The sequence below is a fragment of the Taudactylus pleione genome, unplaced genomic scaffold, assembly GCF_031769625.1.
Source record: "Taudactylus pleione unplaced genomic scaffold, aTauple2 ptg000095l, whole genome shotgun sequence".
Classification (NCBI taxonomy): domain Eukaryota; kingdom Metazoa; phylum Chordata; class Amphibia; order Anura; family Myobatrachidae; genus Taudactylus; species Taudactylus pleione.
The window spans coordinates 14,654,381-14,675,376 of NW_028284497.1; the positions used below are offsets into that span (position 1 = coordinate 14,654,381).

General features: G+C 45.4%; 1 protein-coding gene across 1 annotated transcript; it reads right to left on the bottom strand.

The window, feature by feature from the left end:
- Nucleotides 1-290: 290 nt before the first annotated feature.
- NGDN (neuroguidin) lies at nucleotides 291-6,912 on the bottom strand. Its single transcript, XM_088469988.1, has 10 exons — nucleotides 6,796-6,912; nucleotides 4,785-4,844; nucleotides 4,557-4,628; nucleotides 2,695-2,832; nucleotides 1,703-1,840; nucleotides 1,459-1,576; nucleotides 1,206-1,374; nucleotides 955-1,108; nucleotides 762-822; nucleotides 291-637 (listed from the first exon to the last, which is right to left on the bottom strand). Exons 1-10 carry the CDS (start codon nucleotides 6,808-6,810, stop codon nucleotides 618-620), a joined length of 945 nt encoding a protein of 314 aa, XP_088326114.1. The 5' UTR covers nucleotides 6,811-6,912; the 3' UTR covers nucleotides 291-617.
- Nucleotides 6,913-20,996: the final 14,084 nt, after the last annotated feature.

The window sequence follows — 20,996 nt, forward strand, 5'->3', positions numbered from 1 at the left end:
TAAATGGGTACTTTAAAGCTAGTCAAAAGGGACTTAAAAACTATACTCATTTATATATAGGTTTCAGACTGTTTCCTTGTATCTATTGGAATAAAATAACTGACCAGAGAAAACATTCTTTAAGCAGTCAGTGGCGAAGCTCCATTAATATAACGTTTTAAGAAGTAGACTTATTGCAGTTTAATAGAACGGAAAAAGATTTGAGCATATTTACAATGAAGTATGTGAGTGTCTATGCTTATATGAAAACAAATCAGTAATTCAGCAAGGGAAACAGAAGCCCTGGCGGCTTGTTAGTCACTCTCATTGAAGGTTTTATTGCACGCCACATATCCAGAATCCAACAGACCTCAATCTGCAAAATCAATCTTGTCAACAACACAGTAATAATGTAAATTTTCTTCATTTATACCTCTGTTAGCTGGATAAAGCTTCCAATACAAAAAAATATAAACGTGTATCGTATGAGTCCATGCGATAGACCTGGACAAGCACTTCTAGAACCACAGTTATTTAGAGACACTGATACAATGAAGGTTTACAGCCCTGATGAACTTTCTGGCACATCCAACCGGTGGAAAAAGAAAAAAAAAAAAGCAGTACTGCACCATTCTGACTCAGTGGCGCTTCCTGAAGCCTAAAAAGAGTACAGCAAGAAGTCACTTCCTGTTATTTAACAACCTGTCACACATAGAATAATCACACCATTGAAAATAAATAAATCTCCAAAATAAATACAAAAACCCATAACAGAAACTTGCCTTTCTTCTTTTTTCCCTTTTTTGGTCCTTTTCTGGGTTTCTTGGCAGAAGGCATCATATCCTACATTTGAAAAGTCAATGGAACAACTGGTGACACACAACAATCGTAATGGGGCTACACAAAATGGCCGATTCTCCCACCAAAAGAACCCAGCCCTATTTCCATCATTCTGCAAGCTTCTTTGTATCTTACCTCCGTTCTCTTATCTCCACCAGTGAGGACACTGATATCTGTAAAGTGTGTCAGTGAGTAGAGCTGTGAAGTCATAGCAAGTGTCCTCTTTTTACGAGCCTTCTCTTTTCGAGTCATATTTAACCGCACCATCATGGACTCTTCATAATTTGTCCTTTGAGAAGGGAGGAAAGAAGAACAAATAGATCAGGGTCAAAAGTGAATTTACAATCTTTTTCCAAGCTCACAGCTGGCTCACACAAGCTGCTCACCGATGCTGGTCATCTTTCTCATGCCGCATCATATGGTAAGCGCGCCCCTCTCTGATCTCTTCTGGGGCATCTGTATACTGTTCCTTCAGTTCCCGGATAACAGAACTGCTCAGAGCTCGTTTCTTGGCTCTCTCTAGAATTCGCTGTTCTCGCTCTGCCTCAGTGTCATCTGCGAGAAGATTTAGAATCAGAGTACAGACAGACTCACAGTTTTGAGTAGATGTGGCAAGACCGTGTTTTATCTACTGCTTACCATAGTGCACTGGTGCAAGACGAGGTGGTCTATACTTCCTGGTTGTGCTCTGAGATTTCTTGCCTGCTCCACTCTTATTTTCATCACCATCTGAAGCCTCCTTGTCAGACTCCTCCAACTGTGGCATTGCGGGGTAGGGAACACAAATGTTGAGAGGCTTAAATGCATAAACTAAACAAGGGAGGTGAAGAACAAACAGTTGGTTTGGACTAATGATCAGTTTGTTTGTTTTTCTAAATCTCACCTTACTCATCAGGTTTTGAGGATTGGGTCTGAAGCGTAGAGGATCATTCTCTCCAAGGCTCCCAGTCACAGCAGCTCTCACCAGCTTATCTATCTGGTATTTCAGCTTTTGATCAATTGGACGCATTTTTTCCAAGACCTGAGACATACAAGCATATAAACCTCTTCCAATACTCTACGGAATACTACCAACATACCACCAAACAAATAGAATACTCATTAGCATTCTGAAATAGAGCATCAGTCACATATTTGGTTACTTTGAGCATAAGCTTTATGTAGGAAAAACCTATGTACTGTGTCATCAGAACACCTAAGAAATGTATCAGCAAGACCTCACTTTTTTCCTTCCGTAAATGAAGGGAAAATACTGCTTGCCTTGACATGCAGCACACCTGAGGTCGGACCCCCCCCCCCCCCCCCAATCCCAACCATCTGTCCACACATGATAAATGTACCTCCTCCCCTAGACAGCACAACATGGTTTTTATCAAATGGCACAATTTCATTTGTAGGTGAATTTACTCCTATCTCTAAATGAGGCCCCAAGACTATATGTCACATCACAAGCACAGGCTGTAGTACTATCTGACTAATACTGCATGTGCATTACCTACAGACCATAGGAAATCTTCAATTAGGGCAAAACCTAAATTTACATGGCCTGAGCAGAGATACCTGTATATTCATAGTCAGAAGAATCTGGAACTAGCTGAAGTCAGGTGATTATGAAGCCAGTCAGCTCTGATTCTGTGGCAGATAATCTATTACTAGGTTACTGACGCATATAAATAAATAAAATAAACTACTAACTGTGCTGGTCACATGATAGAACTGTTACACTGACCTATACGCCTCACTGCGTGCTGTCTGGGTAATAACCACTGGTATATCATTTTTCAGATTGTGGACATCGGTTATACAACGGTAGTATACGGAGTTCTGTGAATGTTCTTTTACAACCAATGCGAGGCAAATTAAGTGTCTACTCACTGTGCGTATCTCCACCAGTCTGATAATGCCTGGGTTCTCTTTCAGGGATCTCCCTGATACCTTCTCCATGATGATATGAGTAAGATCCTGCATATATAGCAAAAGCATCTGATCCTTCAGCTCCAGGAAACTAAGACCCTATAATAGATCATGACATCAATTTTGAATCTCAATGAACCGAGAGTTGCATAACCTTGCACATTACCTAGGAGTTCATACAGACCATCCATTGTTTTCCTACAATATGGATAAAGGACAGAAAATGGCTGCATACACCAGGAAAGAATCATTGATCCCTATGAACAAATGAACCTAAACTTCCTCATATAATTGAACCTAGTAGGACATGCTTTGTTTTGCTTTCAAGTTCTGTTGTGTTGCGTAGACAACCTGTGTGTGAATGGCCGCCCAATTTGTTATATGGATCATTGATCCCTTTCTGTGCCTGTAATCTCACGCCACACAGCCGGACAATCAAACTCCTTCCCCTGTCTGCTCAGCTTTTTGATACAATGTAATAATTATGGTATATTTTTCTCCATATTCCTCAGCACACAAAAACAAAGGCCACATTTAATAAATTAGGGAGGAGCCCAATAGCTTGTAACCTCACTGCAGAATACCTTTCTTCAGTTCAAACTGCTCGAAAATGTTTCAATACATAGTGACTTCCAATCAGATGCTGCCTTTTGTCTAAGGTAGAGTTTCCCAACTCCAGTCCTCAGGGACCCCTAACAGTGCATGTTTTACAGATCTCCCCAGTATCACAAGTGATATAATTAGCACCACCTTTGGATCTTTTAAAACGTGTCAGCCACTAATGGATACACCTGTCTACCAATAAGAGGTCTGGAAAATATGCATTGTTAGGGACCTGAGGACTGGAGTTATGAAACACAGTTCTAAGGCAGTGCACTCCAAGAGCAACTGTTTGAGACCATAAAAATCAGGACACATTTTACCAGACTATCTCTCAAAAAAGATTAGAAACCATCTAATGCACTGACAAACTACATATAGAAGTCTGTGACCCCACAACATAACATACAGAGAATTACACCAGCCTATGTCACAACAAAATGACACACAAGACTGTGCCCACAAAATGACTTACTCCAAATCCTAAATCACCTTAATGTACAAAACATTTCATACAAATAAAATAATTTAGAAAATTAACAGTATAAATTACCCAATGAGTTTGACATATAATAAGATGTTTCGTAATACATGGTTACAGAATAAGGAAACTGTATGATTGGCCAATCTGGTTGGAGGTTAAGGTGTTGCCCTATATACACTACAACTTTAATAGTTTTGAGGTGGATTAGAAGATATCCAACATTGAGCTATACATTTACTAGCTATTTTAGCATTTTTTATTGGATTAACTACTTACTGTACAGTACATGTTACAGGTAAGAAAGATCTAACCTATGACTTCTAATACTGCAATGATTTGAGGCAGAGGTTCTCAAACGCTGTCCACAGGACCCCACACAGGTCATGTTTTCCAGGTGCACAAGTGTATTCATTACTCACCGACACATTTTAAAATTATGACAGGAGTAGTTATCTATTTCACTTATGATTCTGTGAGGAGACCTGGAAAACATGCACTGTTTTTGGTCCTGAGGACAGAGTTTGAGAACCTGTGACTTAGGGGACCTACAAAACATGTGTATGAAATCACCATTATCTCACACAGAAGGTGATGGCTTAATCCCACTTTAGGGCAAAATCAAAGATTAAGAAAGTGTATGAGTTTCTTTTGATGATTATGTCTGAACCCAAATTTTCTTATTATAAGAAATACACCTGTCAATTAAATAGCTCAACACGTCCACAGATTTTTCACTAACCTTTTCAGTTGGGTAGCTCCCATTGCGGATTTTCTGTGTTAAGCTTTGTACGTGTGCCGTGACCGATGTCACCTGCGGAAAAGGTACAAAGTATCAAAATGGAGGTAGAGAATAAAATATTAAATAGGCCCTATATGAAAGGAAGAACTCCTTAGTCAGAACTTAGAAACAAAAAGGTGCATAATCAGTCTGGGACATAGGAAATATTCTTTACACTACATCAGTTACCTGCTCCTGTAATGTGCTAAGCAGAGTCTTTGCTGCAGAGAGGTCTCTGGAAATGATCGCCTACAGAAACACACATGGATAAATACAAATTAGGAATGAGTATGGTCAGTATCAAACTTTCTAATGTTACTTTTTGGTCCCAAGTTTCTGTCCTTCCCTTATTCTTGCAGTAGTTTGCAGAAATCCTGAAGCGTGTCTACAAATGTTGGTGCACCAGTCACCTCTACAGAGGAGACTGCAGTTATTTGAAAAGCACCAGTGTTCATGGGAATGCCACCTATAATATTTACTAGAAATAAGTGACCCTGCAGAACCTCTGACATTTCAGTCTTAATGAGGTGACAGGCTACATTATCAAATATTTTGCATTAGCCCACAAAATGGCTGCTTCTGTAGCAACAAACAGGCATATCTTAATGCTTATGTTGCATGCATTTGCTCATGGTAATTAAACTTCCCACTAAACATCTCATACTGTGATGAAGTACACCACATTGGAAATGTAGCATGCTTCAATGATCCCTTTATCCAGAGGATGGACTCCTCATCTGAAGAGTTCAGCAATGTGTAACAATAGAGGCAGGAATTAACAGAACCCAGCAGGGACAGGGATTACAGTGACACGCAATGAATGGTTCAATACCTGTCACAATAAATCCCTTTTCAACAAAAAAGGGCGCTGTCAATCCCTAACTCCATTTGGCATACCCAGGTCAGTGCCACAAGATTGTCGGAAAGCAGATGTGGTAATGAAGAACTTATTATTCTAAGGAATATAGGACAAGGGTTCATCAAATGTAATGTCGGCCATACACGGTGCGATTAATAAACGTCACGATTTCCCTTGAAATTCTACATACGATGTGGTCAAAATGGTGTACGATTGATCGTTACAATCCCCATATGTATCACATTGTACATGATAGATCGCAATGTTATGGTTTTTAAATATGCATGCATAATTCTTTTATTAAAGTGAATAAAATCTTTATACAAATTGTGTAATCTATAGCGCTACTATATTAAATTACTGGTTATTTCCTAAGGGTATGACTAACCCTATTTTCTAGTGGCTGCTTGGAAAAACACACCAATTCGGCGCCTGTATACCATCTTACTGGTATCTTTGGTTTTGGCGTAAGATCGACGATCCAGCTCTACAACGGCGGGGACGCACATTAGCATCATAAACGGGCATAAACACACGATGTGCACGATTGATCGTTACGATTAATTGCAATAGTGTAGAATTTTTTTTCTTTTTTTTTTTAAATTGCCCAGTGTATGGGCTGCTCTAGAAAGACAGTTTTACCACCAGCCAAGAATCATTTACTGTAAGGGCAGATATCTGTGGAATTCCTTACCACAACGTGGTGATGGCAAACTTTAAATGTAAAAGTGATTTGAATGCTTTTCTTAAAACAAATGGTGCCTGTAGCTGTAAGTAGTAGAGAATATTAGGGGGGTGAGTAATCCAGAGAATGTCTTTACTTGCTTAGTATGCAGGTATTACCCAGAGGCAACTGTACACGTAATGCTCAGCTATTGCAATGATTTTACAGAACACATCTGTTTAGATTTTTAGTGTGAGGCTAAAGTGCAGCTCTCACCCCTGAGCCAGCAGCACTCTGCCTATCAACTTATCAGAGTATCAATAACGATGACTCCCAAAAACTGTGCTGCGGGTGCTTGATTAACCCAACTACTTGTGCTGCCACTATCCAGATGATCTATACAGCCTGTGTCACTCATATAGAAAGGGACACCTACAATCATTTCTCCCATGCCCATTTCCAAGTTATAATTACTGCATACAGCACGGCCTATGGGATGTATTCTGTTGTAGTGCTGATATGTTAGATAATGCTTTATGGTTAGTACACACTGTAATGCCCGGACATCACGCATAGAGGAACACCTCGTTCTGTGTATGATAAAGCCGGTGCCCCACACATCGCAGTGACACCAAGGCTGTGCAGTGTGGGTGACCGGTAGTTACACCGCCGCTTACCGACACAGCTGCCATGTCTCCGCGTTGCTCCAGACCGTGTTAAACCACGCGTGGGGCGGAGCCTGTAGCAAGCCCCTCCTTCTGCACCCAACATGGGAAGCGGAAACCGCTGTCCACAACGAACTTCTAGAGGCGACCAATTAGGAGACAAAGCCGCATCATTGGGCCGACCAATAAGAGTCGCTCACACTAGTCAGTCAGCCTGACACAGGAAGCATAGTTGAGACGAGAAGCTTGATCGGCCATCATAAGTTTGGGCATGGCACATGGAAAGATACGTGATGGGGTCGGGCTGGTACATGGTGAAATAGAAAGCCATAGACTAGGCTTAAAGTCACGGTGTAGTAAAATATCGTTGACAACAAGTTTGTCAGAAAGTGTGTTCGGTTGAAATATCAATTACTAATAATAATGTGTCTGCGCTCCTTTCTGCCCAGTGGGGTTACTGGGGCTCCATCTGCCGGACATTTTAATGAATTGCAGGGCGTCAATTTAGTGCAAAAATCCTAGGGTATTGTAATTGATTAGATGTTGTAAATTCCTATGTGCAGTAAAATTGTACTTTCATATGTTCAGCATAACACAATTGAGAGTGACCGTATCCATTTAACAAGAAACCTCTATTTAGCAGTAGCCAGCCAGGGCTAAAATGGATAATCATCTCTTCCTGCAGACCATCCACTTTGCTCACGTTTTCTTTCCCTATTTTATCTACCCTCTCTTCACCCATCCATTACCCATGGAAAAAGTGTTCCCCCCTACCCGCCTTGTGACCGTTTCCTGGTTACCTTCTATGCTCCCTCACCCACAAAAGCCTGCAAGCACCTAGTCATCCCTTCACGCCACGTTTTATATTAAATATAATTGCCTCCTTATATCCAACCACAGGCACCACTAAAGACATGATGGCTTTGAAAAGTGTCGCATAGTAACTTTAGCCCCAGTGGTTAATTCTCATCCTCATCCTGGACCTCACTGCCATTTCCAGCAATGTTGACCACAGTCTCCTATTGAACCCCCTAACACCTTTGATATTTGTGTAACTGTTCTCTCCTGGTTCACTTTTTTACATCTCCATTAGTTCCTTCTCTGTATGTTCTTCCAGCTTCTCCTCCAATCTTTTCTATGTTAGTTTAGCACAAGGCTCTGTCCTTGGCTCTCTGCTTTTCTCACTATATACCTCTTACCTTACCTTACCTGCCTATCCTCGGTCACCAGTACCACATAAACGCTGATGACACTCTAATGGACATCTTTTCTCACTTTTCTCATCTGTCCGACTGTCTCTCTGCCATCTACTAATGGATGTCACAAAGAATGCTGCCAAAAGATCTAAAACAGAACTCCCCACCTTGTATCCTTTCTGCATCCACTCCCCCAAAATATCTCATCACAGACAACATCACAATCTCATTTGTTCCTCATGTCTGCTTACTGGGTGTCACTGAGTCCTGACTCTGTACTCTCCTTTACTTCTCATATTCTGACTTGCTTCCAAGCCTGTTGCATCCACCTTTGAAATATCACAACCAGGTTATGATACTTTTAATTCACTCTATCATACTCTCCCACCTTGACTACTGTAACCTCCTCCATCTCACTTGTCTTTCTTCAATCCATTCTCAATGCTGTGATGAGAATGATTTTCCGATCCCACTCCTTCACTTCCACCTTTCTGCTCTGCCAATCTGTACACTTGCTCTGCTTCTTACAGAATCCAAATTCAAACTCCTCAGATACAAAGCCCTTAGCCAGTCACTTACATCTTCAATCAAATCTGACTTTATAGACCCTCTCTGCTCCTCACAGATAATCACATCCCATTGCTGCCTCCATGATCTCTGCCCCTCACAATGCTCACTGCTTATGGGGAATCACTATGAATGACCACCGACTGTAAGGCCGGCGGTTCAAATCCCGTCACCGGCAGACTGGCAGTAGTGGAAATCCTGACAGGGGACAGGGGATTTAGGTAAGTATCACTAACCCTACCCCCCCCTAACTTTAACCCTCCCTTAGGGGTGCCTAACCCTAACCTCCCCCTCTAGTACCTAACCCTAATCCCTCCCTAAGTGCCTAAACCTAACCCCCCCTTCCCCACAGCCTAAACCTAAGTCTCCCGGGGGGGAGCCTAACCCTAACCTCCCCTCGGGGGTGCCTAACCCTAACCCACCCCTTCCCCTAGCCTAACCCTCCCAGGGGGGTACCTAAGTCCCCCCTGGGAGCCCCTATCCTAATAATGAGCAGATACCATCGATCAATGTAGAAGGGAGGGACCTTTTAATAAAGGTGACGTATTTCAAAATGGCTAATTCTCTAAAATCAAATTTCCGGAGTTTGAAAAAGGTGTTTTTAACCACTTGCCTGGCAGTAACACATGACAAGTGACGGCAGCCAGGAGGGCTTTACCTGACCAGGTTGCATTCCATACGATAGTGCTGTCTCTCTGCATCCCCCGTCTGTAATGGAGGAAATCCGTTATGCATATGTGTAGATTATTATTATTATTATTATTATCCTTTATTTATATGGCGCCACAAGGGTTCCGCAGAGCCTTACAAAGTACAGAAACAAATGAGCACACAAGACAACAGTTATTAACAGTACAGACAATGCAGGACAAGTACATGATTTATAAACAATGCTGCATAACACCTAAATAAGCAGCAGGGTGTCAGTAAGCAGTTTTAGGCACCATTGTAAATGAAAGTAAAAGTAAGGCAAGAAGAAGCACGTGAGGACAGAGGGCCCTGCTCGTGAGAGCTTACATTCTGAGGGGAGGGTCAGACAAACAGGGGTGACACAGATGGGCTAGATAGTGAGGAAGGAGCATAGAGTAGTGGGTTAGGATGAGCGCTGGATAGCATTGAGGAAGAAATGGGTCTTGAGGGCTCAGTTGAAGATTAAAAGCCAGGAAGCCAAGTGAGTAGAACGGATATCCTACTCTTGCTCCGGCCCCCTGGTCTGTGACCCCTGACATCACTACAGAAAGCACACCCCAGAATGACACTTCAACAGGATTCTGGACTGCATGTGCCTAAACTAAAAGTTCTAGGGGAACGTAGTTCCCCTCTGAGCCCAAATATGCTGAATAGGGGGCTGTATTTAATCCATGAATTAAATTCATTATGATCCAGCCCAGTTGGGATATCTGAGTTATTCCAAATCGGGGCAAAAAAATGTAAGGGAGAATAGGAGAGAAAATGAGTATGTTGCGAATCCATATGGTGTTGCAGAAAGCCATTGTGGAAGCTCATAATTTTATTGGAAGTATTATGTCAGTTTGACATTTTGTAGCTGAAATAAAGATACAATTCCATGCAGCCCTTGTCATGCCATAATTATAAGCATATTGTGACACAGTCAGATTAGGAGGTCCCTCTCCTGGGTAGGGGACTCCTTCCTTACACACACGACAGCCGGGAAACAGTACGCCAGACTGGATTCGAGTACAAGCTGGTCGGCGCCAGTCTTTATTGTACAATGTCAGAAATAACATAAAGAAAACATAAACATAAATCCTAGCCCTGTCGGGGCACTAACTTCACAGGTGGTTCCCTCACTACCAGAACCTGGCAAGGCCTAATTCCCTCACCAGCAACAAAGGCACAGCACAACACTCACAGTTAGGTTTTCAAGTGTCTCTGAGCAAACTCCCTGCCTGCTCTCCCAGGTGAGACAATCAGCCCTCAACACACTAGGCTTATATTGGCCACTCTCAGGTGGAAACCCTAACAAGCCTGTTACCAGGCTGCAAGAACCAAAACCTGGAGTGGCCGTGGGTGGAGCCCTCCCTCTCCTCTCACCCACAACCCCCAGGTCTCAAACCGGCTTTTCAAAAAGCCGAGACTCAAGCCTGCTACACTGCAGACTTTCTCCTGGAGGTTTAAAACACATAAGACAGGAATCTGGGACAAATGTACCTGCCACAGACCACTTTACCAGTGATCCTATCACATATCCCCCCCTTTGTTTCGACCTGTGGGGCGGAACAACTGAAGCCCCCAAACAATGAACGCGTGACAACGCGTCTGCATTGGCCAGCTGGCTTCCTGGCCTGTGTTCCACTGAAAATTTAAAAGTTAGTAACGCCAAGAACCATCTCGTAATTCTCGCATTACTGTCCTTATTTTCGGACATCCACTTCAAAGGGGCATGATCAGTGATCAATTTGAACTTTCTTCCAACCAAGTAGTACCTGAGAGCCTCTAACGCCCACTTTATGGCCAACGCCTCCTTCTCCACTGTGGCATAGTTTCTCTCATGTATATTCAACTTTCTGCTTAGATAGAAAATAGGGTGTTCCTCACCCTCCTTGTTCTGGGACAGGACCGCTCCTATACCTACTTCTGATGCGTCGGTTTGTACTATGAATTCCCTGTCAAAATTAGGAGTCATCAGGACTGGTTGGAAACACAACGCTACTTTCAACTCCTGAAAAGCTTTCTCTGCCTCAGGACTCCATTCTACCATGACTTTTTGTTTGCCTTTGGTCAGGTCAGTCAGTGAGACTGCCATGGTGGCAAAGTTGGGTATAAACCCCGTAATTCCCAAGAAGGCTCTCACCTGCTTCTTATTCAGAGGCCGTGGCCAGTTTTGTATGGCATCAACCTTATTGAGCTGAGGCTTTATCAGGCCTCTGCCAATGGTGTATCCCAGATATTTTACTTCCTCCATGCCTAGACAACACTTTTTTGGGTTGGCTGTCAAACCTGCCTTATAGATGGAGTCCAACACTGCTTGTACCCTGGGTAAGTGAGTCTGCCAATCAGGACTATGAATGACCACGTCATCCAGATAAGCAGCCGCATACCGTCTATGGGGCCTTAGAATCCTCTCCATCATTCTTTGGAAGGTAGCAGGTGCCCCATGTAGCCCGAAGGGCAACATCTTGTACTGAAACAAGCCCTCTGGCGCTGAAAAAACTGTCTTTTGTTTGGCGCTCTCGGTTAACGGTACTTGCCAATACCCTTTGGTTAGGTCAAGAGTGGTTAAATACCTTGCCGTCCCTAGTCTCTCAATCAGTTCATCCACTCTTGGCATCGGGTAGGCATCGAATTTTGAAACACTGTTCAACTTTCGGAAGTCATTGCAGAAACGCACACTCCCATCGGACTTTGGAATCAACACAATGGGACTTGACCATTCACTATGTGATTCTTCAATAACCCCTAACTCTAGCATATTTTTAATTTCTTTCGACACCGATTCTCCTTGTGCTACTGGTAACCTATAGGGCTTTAGATTAACTTTAACCCCTGGGTCAGTGATTATGTCATGTTTAATGACCGAGGTTTTCCCAGGTACGTCAGAGAACAGCACCCTATTTCTGATCAGAAACTCCTTGACCTCTTGTTGTTGAATTGCCGACAGAGTTTTTGCCACTGTCACTTCGGGAACTAAGGGCCCTGGATTTACCAAAGTAGGGTCATTCAACTGCTCCACGGCAAAGACCTCTCTTCTGACCTCTAAATCAGGCAGACGATCAACTGGCCCAACAACACTTCCCACCTCAGTGGGAGGCACATCAGTTGGCGGGCCACCGTCACGCTCCGCATTCTCTAGTTCGCCAATCATAGTAGAAAAAGGGAATAACTCTGACTCAGAAGAAACTCCCTCCTCCACTACATCGACAACCTTCTCAAATGGATCGGGGTTGTTCACTTCTGGAACAAAACGGCTTTCCCACCACTTCCAGAAGTGAGCAAAGTCTCTCCCCAATATTGCATCGTACATCAGACCATGCACCAAACCCACAGAAACTATAGCAGAACCACATGGTGTCTCGATGTTCACCTCGGCAGTAACATAATATCGAGTATCCCCATGTATGCAGGTCACACCAACAGTTTTCCCCTTATGCCTCAAGGGGTTCACCAGCTCAGCTTTTAGAAGTGTCACCAAGCTACCAGAGTCTAACAGTGCCTCTACTCGGTTGCCATCTACAGTGAGTACACACATGTGCTTATCAGTCTCAGCCTGCCGGTCAGCCATACAGGCTGTCTGTGCAAAGAAAGACCCCCTGCGGTAGACATGAGCAGTATCACATTGCATAGGTTCAGTTGTAAGTGAACAATTAGCGGCAATATGGCCGAAGTCACCACATCGGAAACACTGAGTCATATTAATGTCTATTCGTTTACGGGGCAAGAACCTTCCTGGCCTGGCAGGCCTGTCTCCAGGTTCTACACCCTCAGTCTTAAGTACATTCCACCGCCCAGCACCCTTCTCCCCTGGAACAGTCTTACCAGTGTCTGTGGGAGTTCGCCGGTGCGCCATCAGGGCTTGGTGGGGCATACTCATCAGCTCCTCAGCCGCCACGTACCTCTCCACCAGCTCGACCAACTGGTCCACGGACTTAGGGTCTGCATGGCTCACCCACTTGCGCAGAGTCGCAGGTAACGATCGCAGGTACCGGTCCATCACGACCCTTTCCACGATCTGTGGTCCCGTCAGCGTCTCGGGCTGTAGCCATTTTGAGGACAGATGGACGAGGTCATGCATCTGTGAACGTGGAGGCTTGTCCATATGGAACTCCCAGCGGTGGACCCGTTGGGCACGAACAAAGGTGGTGACTCCCAAGAGTTAGGATCTCCTGTTTTAGTTTTTTATAGTCCTTGGCATCAGCCAGGCATAAGTCGAAATATGCTTTTTGTGGCTCCCCAGACAAAAAAGGTGCCACCAGACTTGCCCACTGCTCCTTGGGCCAACTCTCCCTTTCGGCCGTTCTTTCAAATGCGGCGAGATAGGCCTCCACATCATCGCCCGAAGTCATCTTTTGGAGGAAGTGACTGGCTCGTACGGAGTGAGTGGTGGTGGGAGGACCAGTAGTAACATCTCTGGGCCGGGCGACCAGGTGCTGTACCACCTCTCTTATGGCCTGGCTGTTTTCCGCTAAGGCCTGGCGGGTTTCCTCAATGGCGACCTGTTGTTGCCTGATAGATTCCTGCTGAAGTTTGTTCGTCTCCTGCTGAGCTGCTGTAGCTTGGAGCAAGGCCTTAATAATGTCCTCCATTTTTTCCTGGGGTGTAGGTTGGAAGCTGAACCTTGCCTCTCTGAGCATTGGCTGATGCCTCCTCTATGGGACCTCAAGGACACAGCGTTATTTCCACACTCACAAATTGGGTGTCTGTCCCTTTAATTTTTAAATGGAAAGTTTTCCTCTTGCTGCAACTTCAGTGTGTGTGAATGCCCGCATTCTCCACCATATTATGACACAGTCAGATTAGGAGGTCCCTCTTCTGGGTAGGGGACTCCTTCCTTACACACACGGCAGCCGGGAAACAGTACGCCAGACTGGATTCGAGTACAAGCTGGTCGGCGCCAGTCTTTATTGTACAATGTCAGAAATAACATAAAGAAAACATAAACATAAATCCTAGCCCTGTTGGGGCACTAACTTCACAGGTGGTTCCCTCACTACCAGAACCTGGCATGGCCTAATGCACTCACCAGCATCAAAGGCACAGCACAACACTCACAGTTAGGTTTTCAAGTGTCTCTGAGCAAACTCCCTGCCTGCTCTCCCAGGTGAGACAATCAGCCCTCAACACACTAGGCTTATATTGGCCACTCTCAGGTGGAAACCCTAACAAGCCTGTTACCAGGCTGCGAGAACCAAAACCTGGAGTGGCCGTGGGTGGAGCCCTCCCTCTCCTCTCACCCACAACCCCCAGGTCCCAAACCGGCTTTTCAAAAAGCCGAGACTCAAGCCTGCTACACTGCAGACTTTCTCCTGGAGGTTTAAAACACATAAGACAGGAATCTGGGACAAATGTACCTGCCACAGACCACTTTACCAGTGATCCTATCACAATATGTATTATTATTACTATTATAGATTTGTAAGGCACCAGCTGCTCTCTGCAGTGCTTATAGTAGCAAAGAGCAGGACATACATAAATTAGGGACATACGAGGTAAACAAAATGAATGCAGACATGAAAAGAAAGAGCTTATATTCGAATAGCATAGTTGGTGGAAACTTTTTGTATATGATCATTATTATTTTTATTGCTGTTATTCATTTATTAAAGATATATCTATATATATATATATATTGTGGCAATTTCAAGCTAGGTGGCGATAGTGAGCCAATGATTCTGTGTGGGAATGGAGAGATCCGCCACACAGAGAAGAAAAAGGAAGTGTGACCACACCTAAGGGCTAACAAAACAACATGAAAGCTGCTCAAATCAATTTGGCAATACTCTTCAGGTGCATGAAAGGGATGGGTCATACTAAACAAAAAAACAGAAAAGGGGGTGTCCCCCAGCACACTAAATTGTACCCGTAACAATACTTGAAAACTATATGGTAAAAGAAAGTCAGAGATATATGTTGCATACATTTGTAAATACATGGTAAACCACCAGGCCAACTTCAGAGCTTCTCTGATATTGGTGGTCCCTACACTGCATGATAACAGTACCCACTCTGGGCTATGTAATTGTTTATTGTAAGGCCTCTTGGTAAAGGCACATACAGAAATACATCCAAATTGAGAGCCATCTTACCTGGGAATCACCCCTGGGACCTACAATTAGCACTATAAGAACCAGCATACTAAATAAAATAAAATAAAACAGAAAGGGGAGTGTTCCCCAAAATGTCCCCCCAGCACATTAAATTGTACCTGCAACAATACTTGAAAACTATATGGTAATAGGAATTCAGAGCCATTTGTTGCATGCATTTGCAACTTCCCAGCTTCTCTGATACTTGTGGTCCCTACACTGCATGATAACAGTACCCACTCAGGGTCATGTAATTGTCTATTGTAAGGCCCAGGTGAGGCTGTTGAGGCAGACCATCAGGCTGCCTGTGGAGACAATAAATGTGGGGCTGTGGCAGCCAAAGAGCTCAGTGTGCCTGGAGGCCATTGAGGCCAGGAGGCCGTGTCCAGACCTGCGAGGCAGAGAGGATCCCAAATCTTTCAGACTGTGTTACGTTTGCAGACTAGCTGCCCATTATAGTTAGGATTCAAACAGTGAGGTAGTGCCCTGAATCATGGCTAGGCTTTTGTTATTTATGTTGCTGCATGTTGACACCAATAAAGCTCCATTTATTTTGTTTATTGAACCTCAAAGCCATGTGTAAACAATCATTCCAGCACCTAACACTGCACCACTGACACTCTACTGAGCTAAACATACCGCAAATGTACTGAACCCGTTGTACCATTGTTATCCAGGTGTCACTGCCAAATACAGTGTGAATCCAATGCAGTGGTTGCAGTGATGATTATGCAGTATAACTCACCATTCTGCTGTTTATGAAGCTGCACCTACAGCAGTATTTGTCCATCAGAAAGGGGTGGAGCACCTGCTCCAGGCGCCTACTCTGGCCGGGTCACTGGAGATCAGCCATCCGACGAAGGGCAGAGCCTCTGCTAAGTTGAGTGTGAAACACATAAATAGATCAGTGCCGCCATACAGGGGGCATGGTGTGGGCGGAGCGGTTCTTGTGGCTCCGCCCACACCACGCCCGTAGTATGGACACACTGATCTCTTTATGTGCTTCAGGCTCAGCGCATCAGCAGGTGATTCCCTCCCCCCAGTCGAATTGCTGATCTCCAGTGTCCTGCAAAAGTAAGGAGGGGGGATGGGGATCTGAGTAAGGGGGAATATCTGTGTGAAGGAAGGGGAACTTTGTTAAGTGGAAGAGCTGTGCCTGTATATAAGTGTGTGTGGGGATTGGTCTGTGTGAGGAGGGGAGATCTTTGTGAAGGAGAGAACTGTATGTGTGAAGGGGGAATCTGAGTGAGGGGGGAATACTGTGTGTATGAGGGGATGCTGAGGGGGGAGCACTGTGTATGTGTGAGGGGAGGCTGAGTTAGGGGAGTGCTGTGTGTATGAGGGGATGCTGAGGGGGGAGCACTGTGTGTGTGTGAGGGGAGGCTGAGTGAGGGGAGTGCTGTGTGTATGAGGGGATGCTGAGGGGGGAGCACTGTGTGTGTGAGGGGGGAGCACTGTGTGTGTATGAGGGGATGCTGAGTGAGGGGAGTGCTGTGTGTGAGGAAAGGCTGAGTGAGGGGGGAGCACTGTGTGTGAGGGGAGACTGAGTAAGGGGAGTGCTGTGTGTATGAGGGGATGCTGAGGGGGGAGCACTGTGTGTGTGAGGGGGGAGCACTGTGTGTGTATGAGGGGATGCTGAGTGAGGGGAGTGCTGTGTGTGAGGAAAGGCTGAGTGAGGGGGGAGCACTGTGTGTGAAGGGAGGCTGAGTGAGTGGGGAGAGCTGTGACAGAGTCTGCATTGGGGGGGATTGTTGTGTGTGTTTGAGGGGTGGAGATATGTGTGAGAAGGGGGAAAATCTGTGGCATAATGTGTAAAAGGGACACTACTGTGGTGTAACTTAAATACAGGGCACTATTGTTAGGTATAAGGTGAATAAGGGGCACTACTGTGGCATAATGTGTAAATGGGACATTACTGTGCCATAACTTAAATACAAGACATTATTGTTAGGCATAATGTGAATAAGGGGAACTACTGTGGCATAATGTGAACTATGGACATTACTGTGGCATAATATGTACCGTGGGGGCTACTGTGTAGCATAATGTGAAAAAATAGCCAAAACTGTGGCATAACGCGAATTAATGAGCACTAATATGTGGCATAACATGCATTGTGGCCATTATTTTGTAACATTATGTAAATAAGGGGCACTACTGAGTGATTTATTTTTAATTGGTGGAATTACTTTAGTGGGTTGGAATATATTTAGCCCTCCATGTCCCAGTTTGATACTGCCCTAATGTTTATTTATATTTCCCTTTAATTTCCCCCTACATGCTGGACACGCCCCCTACTTGGCACACTTGGGGAGTGGGGGCGTGTTAGCACACACATGCTCCTGGCGCCATGGCTACACGCTACAACCCTGCCATCAGAACAGCTGTTTACAAGCTTGAGCCGGCAGTGTATATCACCAACAGAAAGTATAGAAAGAGTGCTACTTGTAGTATATATGCAGCAAATATCAGCAGCTGGGAGATACGTGTTTGTTCCTTGCGCCGGAAGCTAAACTCAAAGAAAAAAGAAACTCGAGGTGTGCTGGTAACACCTGGGTCGGGAATCGGTGGCTGTTTTCAAGGCCGCCATCAAAAATTGTGGGGCAGATAGCTCCATGTGTAATGTGTCTGACTGCCATATAGGTGATAGGTTTAAGTCCCAGATACGACAGTATTTTGAAATGTATGAAAGAGGATGTGACTGAAGGTTCTTTGGGAGGTGACCAGATGAAGGGGGAGTCAGCCAGGAAGGAGATAGGGGCGGCCAGGAGATGCCAGGGATAAAAAAAAAATGAAACTGAGAATGATTATAAACAGAAAATTGAAAGGCCCAAGCAGCACCCCCTGCCCTGTGGTGCCCAGTGCAATGGCACATATCGCACCACCCTAGTTACGGAGGGACTCCCTTCTTCACTACCGATGGCGTTCATGGCTGCCTGGTTTGGTGCTGACACACTGGGTGATTATTTGGCAATCTTCCAACCTCCAAGTACTTTACTTAGCTGGCTGACACCACATTGTCAGGATAAAGTATAGTTTCTAAGGTGTGGAACTCCAAGCAAAAAGAACACACAGTACTTCGGCTCATGAACGTTTCAATGCCTAAAGTGATAATGGCTTTCATGTCCTGATGAAAATGCCATTATTACATTAGGCATTGAAACGTGACTTCTAGAGCCGGTGTACTGTGTATTCTTTATGCTTGAAGTGCCACACCTTAGAAACTATATATATTAGCATAGGCATCTTTATAATGGGTGCAAGGAATGCGGTGCACACGGGCCCCTGGGTCCAGGGAGGCCCACACCACACACCCTGCACCCATATTTAATATGCTTACCTCTCCGCAGATTCTGATGTGCTGCTCCGCAGTGCCGGACCGGTGTTGCAGAGCAGCAAAAAAACACTAGGAAAATGGCGATGCCCATTTTCCCAGTGATCTGCGCATGCAGAGCCTCCCCTGTTGTACTCCTGAAATTTGATATAAAAATGATTAGAATAATACAAAGAAGTTAATTATAACTTATAAACAGCTTCTTTGTTTATTGTAATCATTTTTAGAGCTAACACTCACCAGCTTTGTGGAGCTCCCTGGGACTGTAGGGAGACGAGAGATGAGGCAGCAACAGCTCAGCCTCGCTTCTGTATAGTCAGACACTGCTTGAAGAGCTGGAGGCGGGGCCACACCATGGCCAGTACGCTGCACAGAAAGAGAGCTAATAGGAAGCATGATACTGAGTATGGGGGGGGGCATGCCTTAAGCACTGATGGACACCTTGGATGTGTCATGTGACCAGGAAGTGTTTAGAGATTGGAGCTCAGCAGCAAGAGAAGACACATTGATGCAGGAAGGAGAATTAATGGACACTGAAGCTTAGTGTAGTGAGGGAAGAGTAACAGTGAGTAGGTGGTGAGACAAGCTCCCAGCACCCAGATCCATCTCCATGTGTGCCTACCCAGTCATTGACCTCACCGCACATCACTGATATATAACAGCAAGCCATCTGGCATTCCACCAATCAATACTGAAATGCCTGGGTGCCCTTGGATGTGTTGTATACAGAGAGAGGAAGCCATGGCACTCACAGGCAGGGCTGGATCATAGGCGGGGGGCCCCCACACTGCTGCAAGCATTCCAGGCCACTCTGGAACTCTCTGGCTGGCTCTCGGCAGCAGAGAGCAGACAGCAGTGACAGCACACTCATGAGTCATTATTTCCCGGTGGCTGACATTGGAAGCTCCATCCCCTTATTGAGAAAATGCTGCGATTCATGGGTGACTGGAAAGGGGGCAGAGTCTAATACATTGAAGTGCCCGCCCCATCAGAAGTGCTGCCTGGCCTGCCTGATCCTGCTGCAACAGTTAGTGTGTGTGCACTCTTTCCTTTCCTACCTCTTGCTCTCTCCCCCTCTCCTCTCGTTCTCTTCCTCTATCTCTCTCTCTCCCTTGTGCACTCCTAGAATGTCAAAGAATCTTCAGAATTTCTGGGACTTGTCTCACACTCCTAGGATAATAGACAACCCTGCAGGATCCCTCCCATCCTACAACAGGGATGGGGCCATGATAATGATGTGATCGTGCATTCACGTCCTCCCCTCGCACATGCATCTTGGACTACTCCTCTAGGATCTCCCATATCTCTCTCTTTCTCCTCCCTTTCTATCACCCCCTCTCTCTCTCTCTCAACCGCAACTCAAAATCCTGTGTTTGCCCCTGGCAGTGTCCTAGATCATTGGGCCTATTTATTAATGATCCCATTTGCAATGCGATCTGGGCATGGCATTATCACCCATGATCGCACTGCAAGATGCGATCATACCAGTAGAATGTATGAACCTGCACATACAGGCAAGGCCGGATTTACCATTAGTCAACCTAGGCGTCCGCCTAGGGCCTGAAGAGCCTCAAGGGGCCCGCGACTGGGCCCCCGATCCGGCCCTGGAGATAACCCGCTGCACTGTTCTGAACTGCTGCTAGACACACAGGCAATATAGTAGCAGCAGTGCACGGGTCCATTTCCTGCTCCTCACCTCAATCAGCTCCGCCCCCGTGAAGATGTGTGCAGCGCACTCCATTCCCCTCCGTCTGCAGTGTAGCCAGCCCACGGCATGTACTGTTTTTTTTTACAAGCGGCACTGCTGTAGCCAGCCAACAACCTCCACCCACTCCCAGTCGCAACGATGGCTGCAGCTGCCGCCGCGCCCCTCGCCGCCCCCCCCCCCCGCAGTGCAGCCCCCCACAGTGTAGTAAGCTCCGTCCCCATGTGTCACTGGCTATTGTGTATGTGTTTATTTTCTTATCTGTTCCTCCAACCTCTCTTGTCTCCCTCTTTCACAATATTCTTCCCCTTGTCCTGCCGTCCCCTCAGTTACTCCCCATTTCCTCCCGTCCCCTCAGTTCCTTCCCATTTTTTTCCTGTCCCCTCTGTCCGTCCCCATTTCCTCCCATCTCCATCTGTCCGTCCCCCTTCCTTCCCTTCTTGCCCTATTTTTCCCTCTACCTCCTGTCTCCCTATTTGTCCCTCTGTCCCATATATATATATATATATATATCTACCGGTTTGGGGGGCCCCAAACCGGTATCTTGCCTGGGGCCCTGTGAGATCTAAATCCGGCTTTGCATACAGGGACAGAGGGTTCAAAAGGAGCCCGTCCCTGCAATGTGCCCAGAGTGTTGCCGGGGCCAC

Excerpts from the sequence above, each read along its gene's own strand:
- NGDN (XM_088469988.1), bottom strand. Across the intron at positions 2,833-4,556 it reads GGAGCTACCCAACTGAAAAG|GGTCTTAGTTTCCTGGAGCT; the intron begins GTTAGTGAAAAA and ends GATCTATTATAG. Across the intron at positions 1,375-1,458 it reads TCTTGCACCAGTGCACTATG|ATGACACTGAGGCAGAGCGA; the intron begins GTAAGCAGTAGA and ends ATCTTCTCGCAG.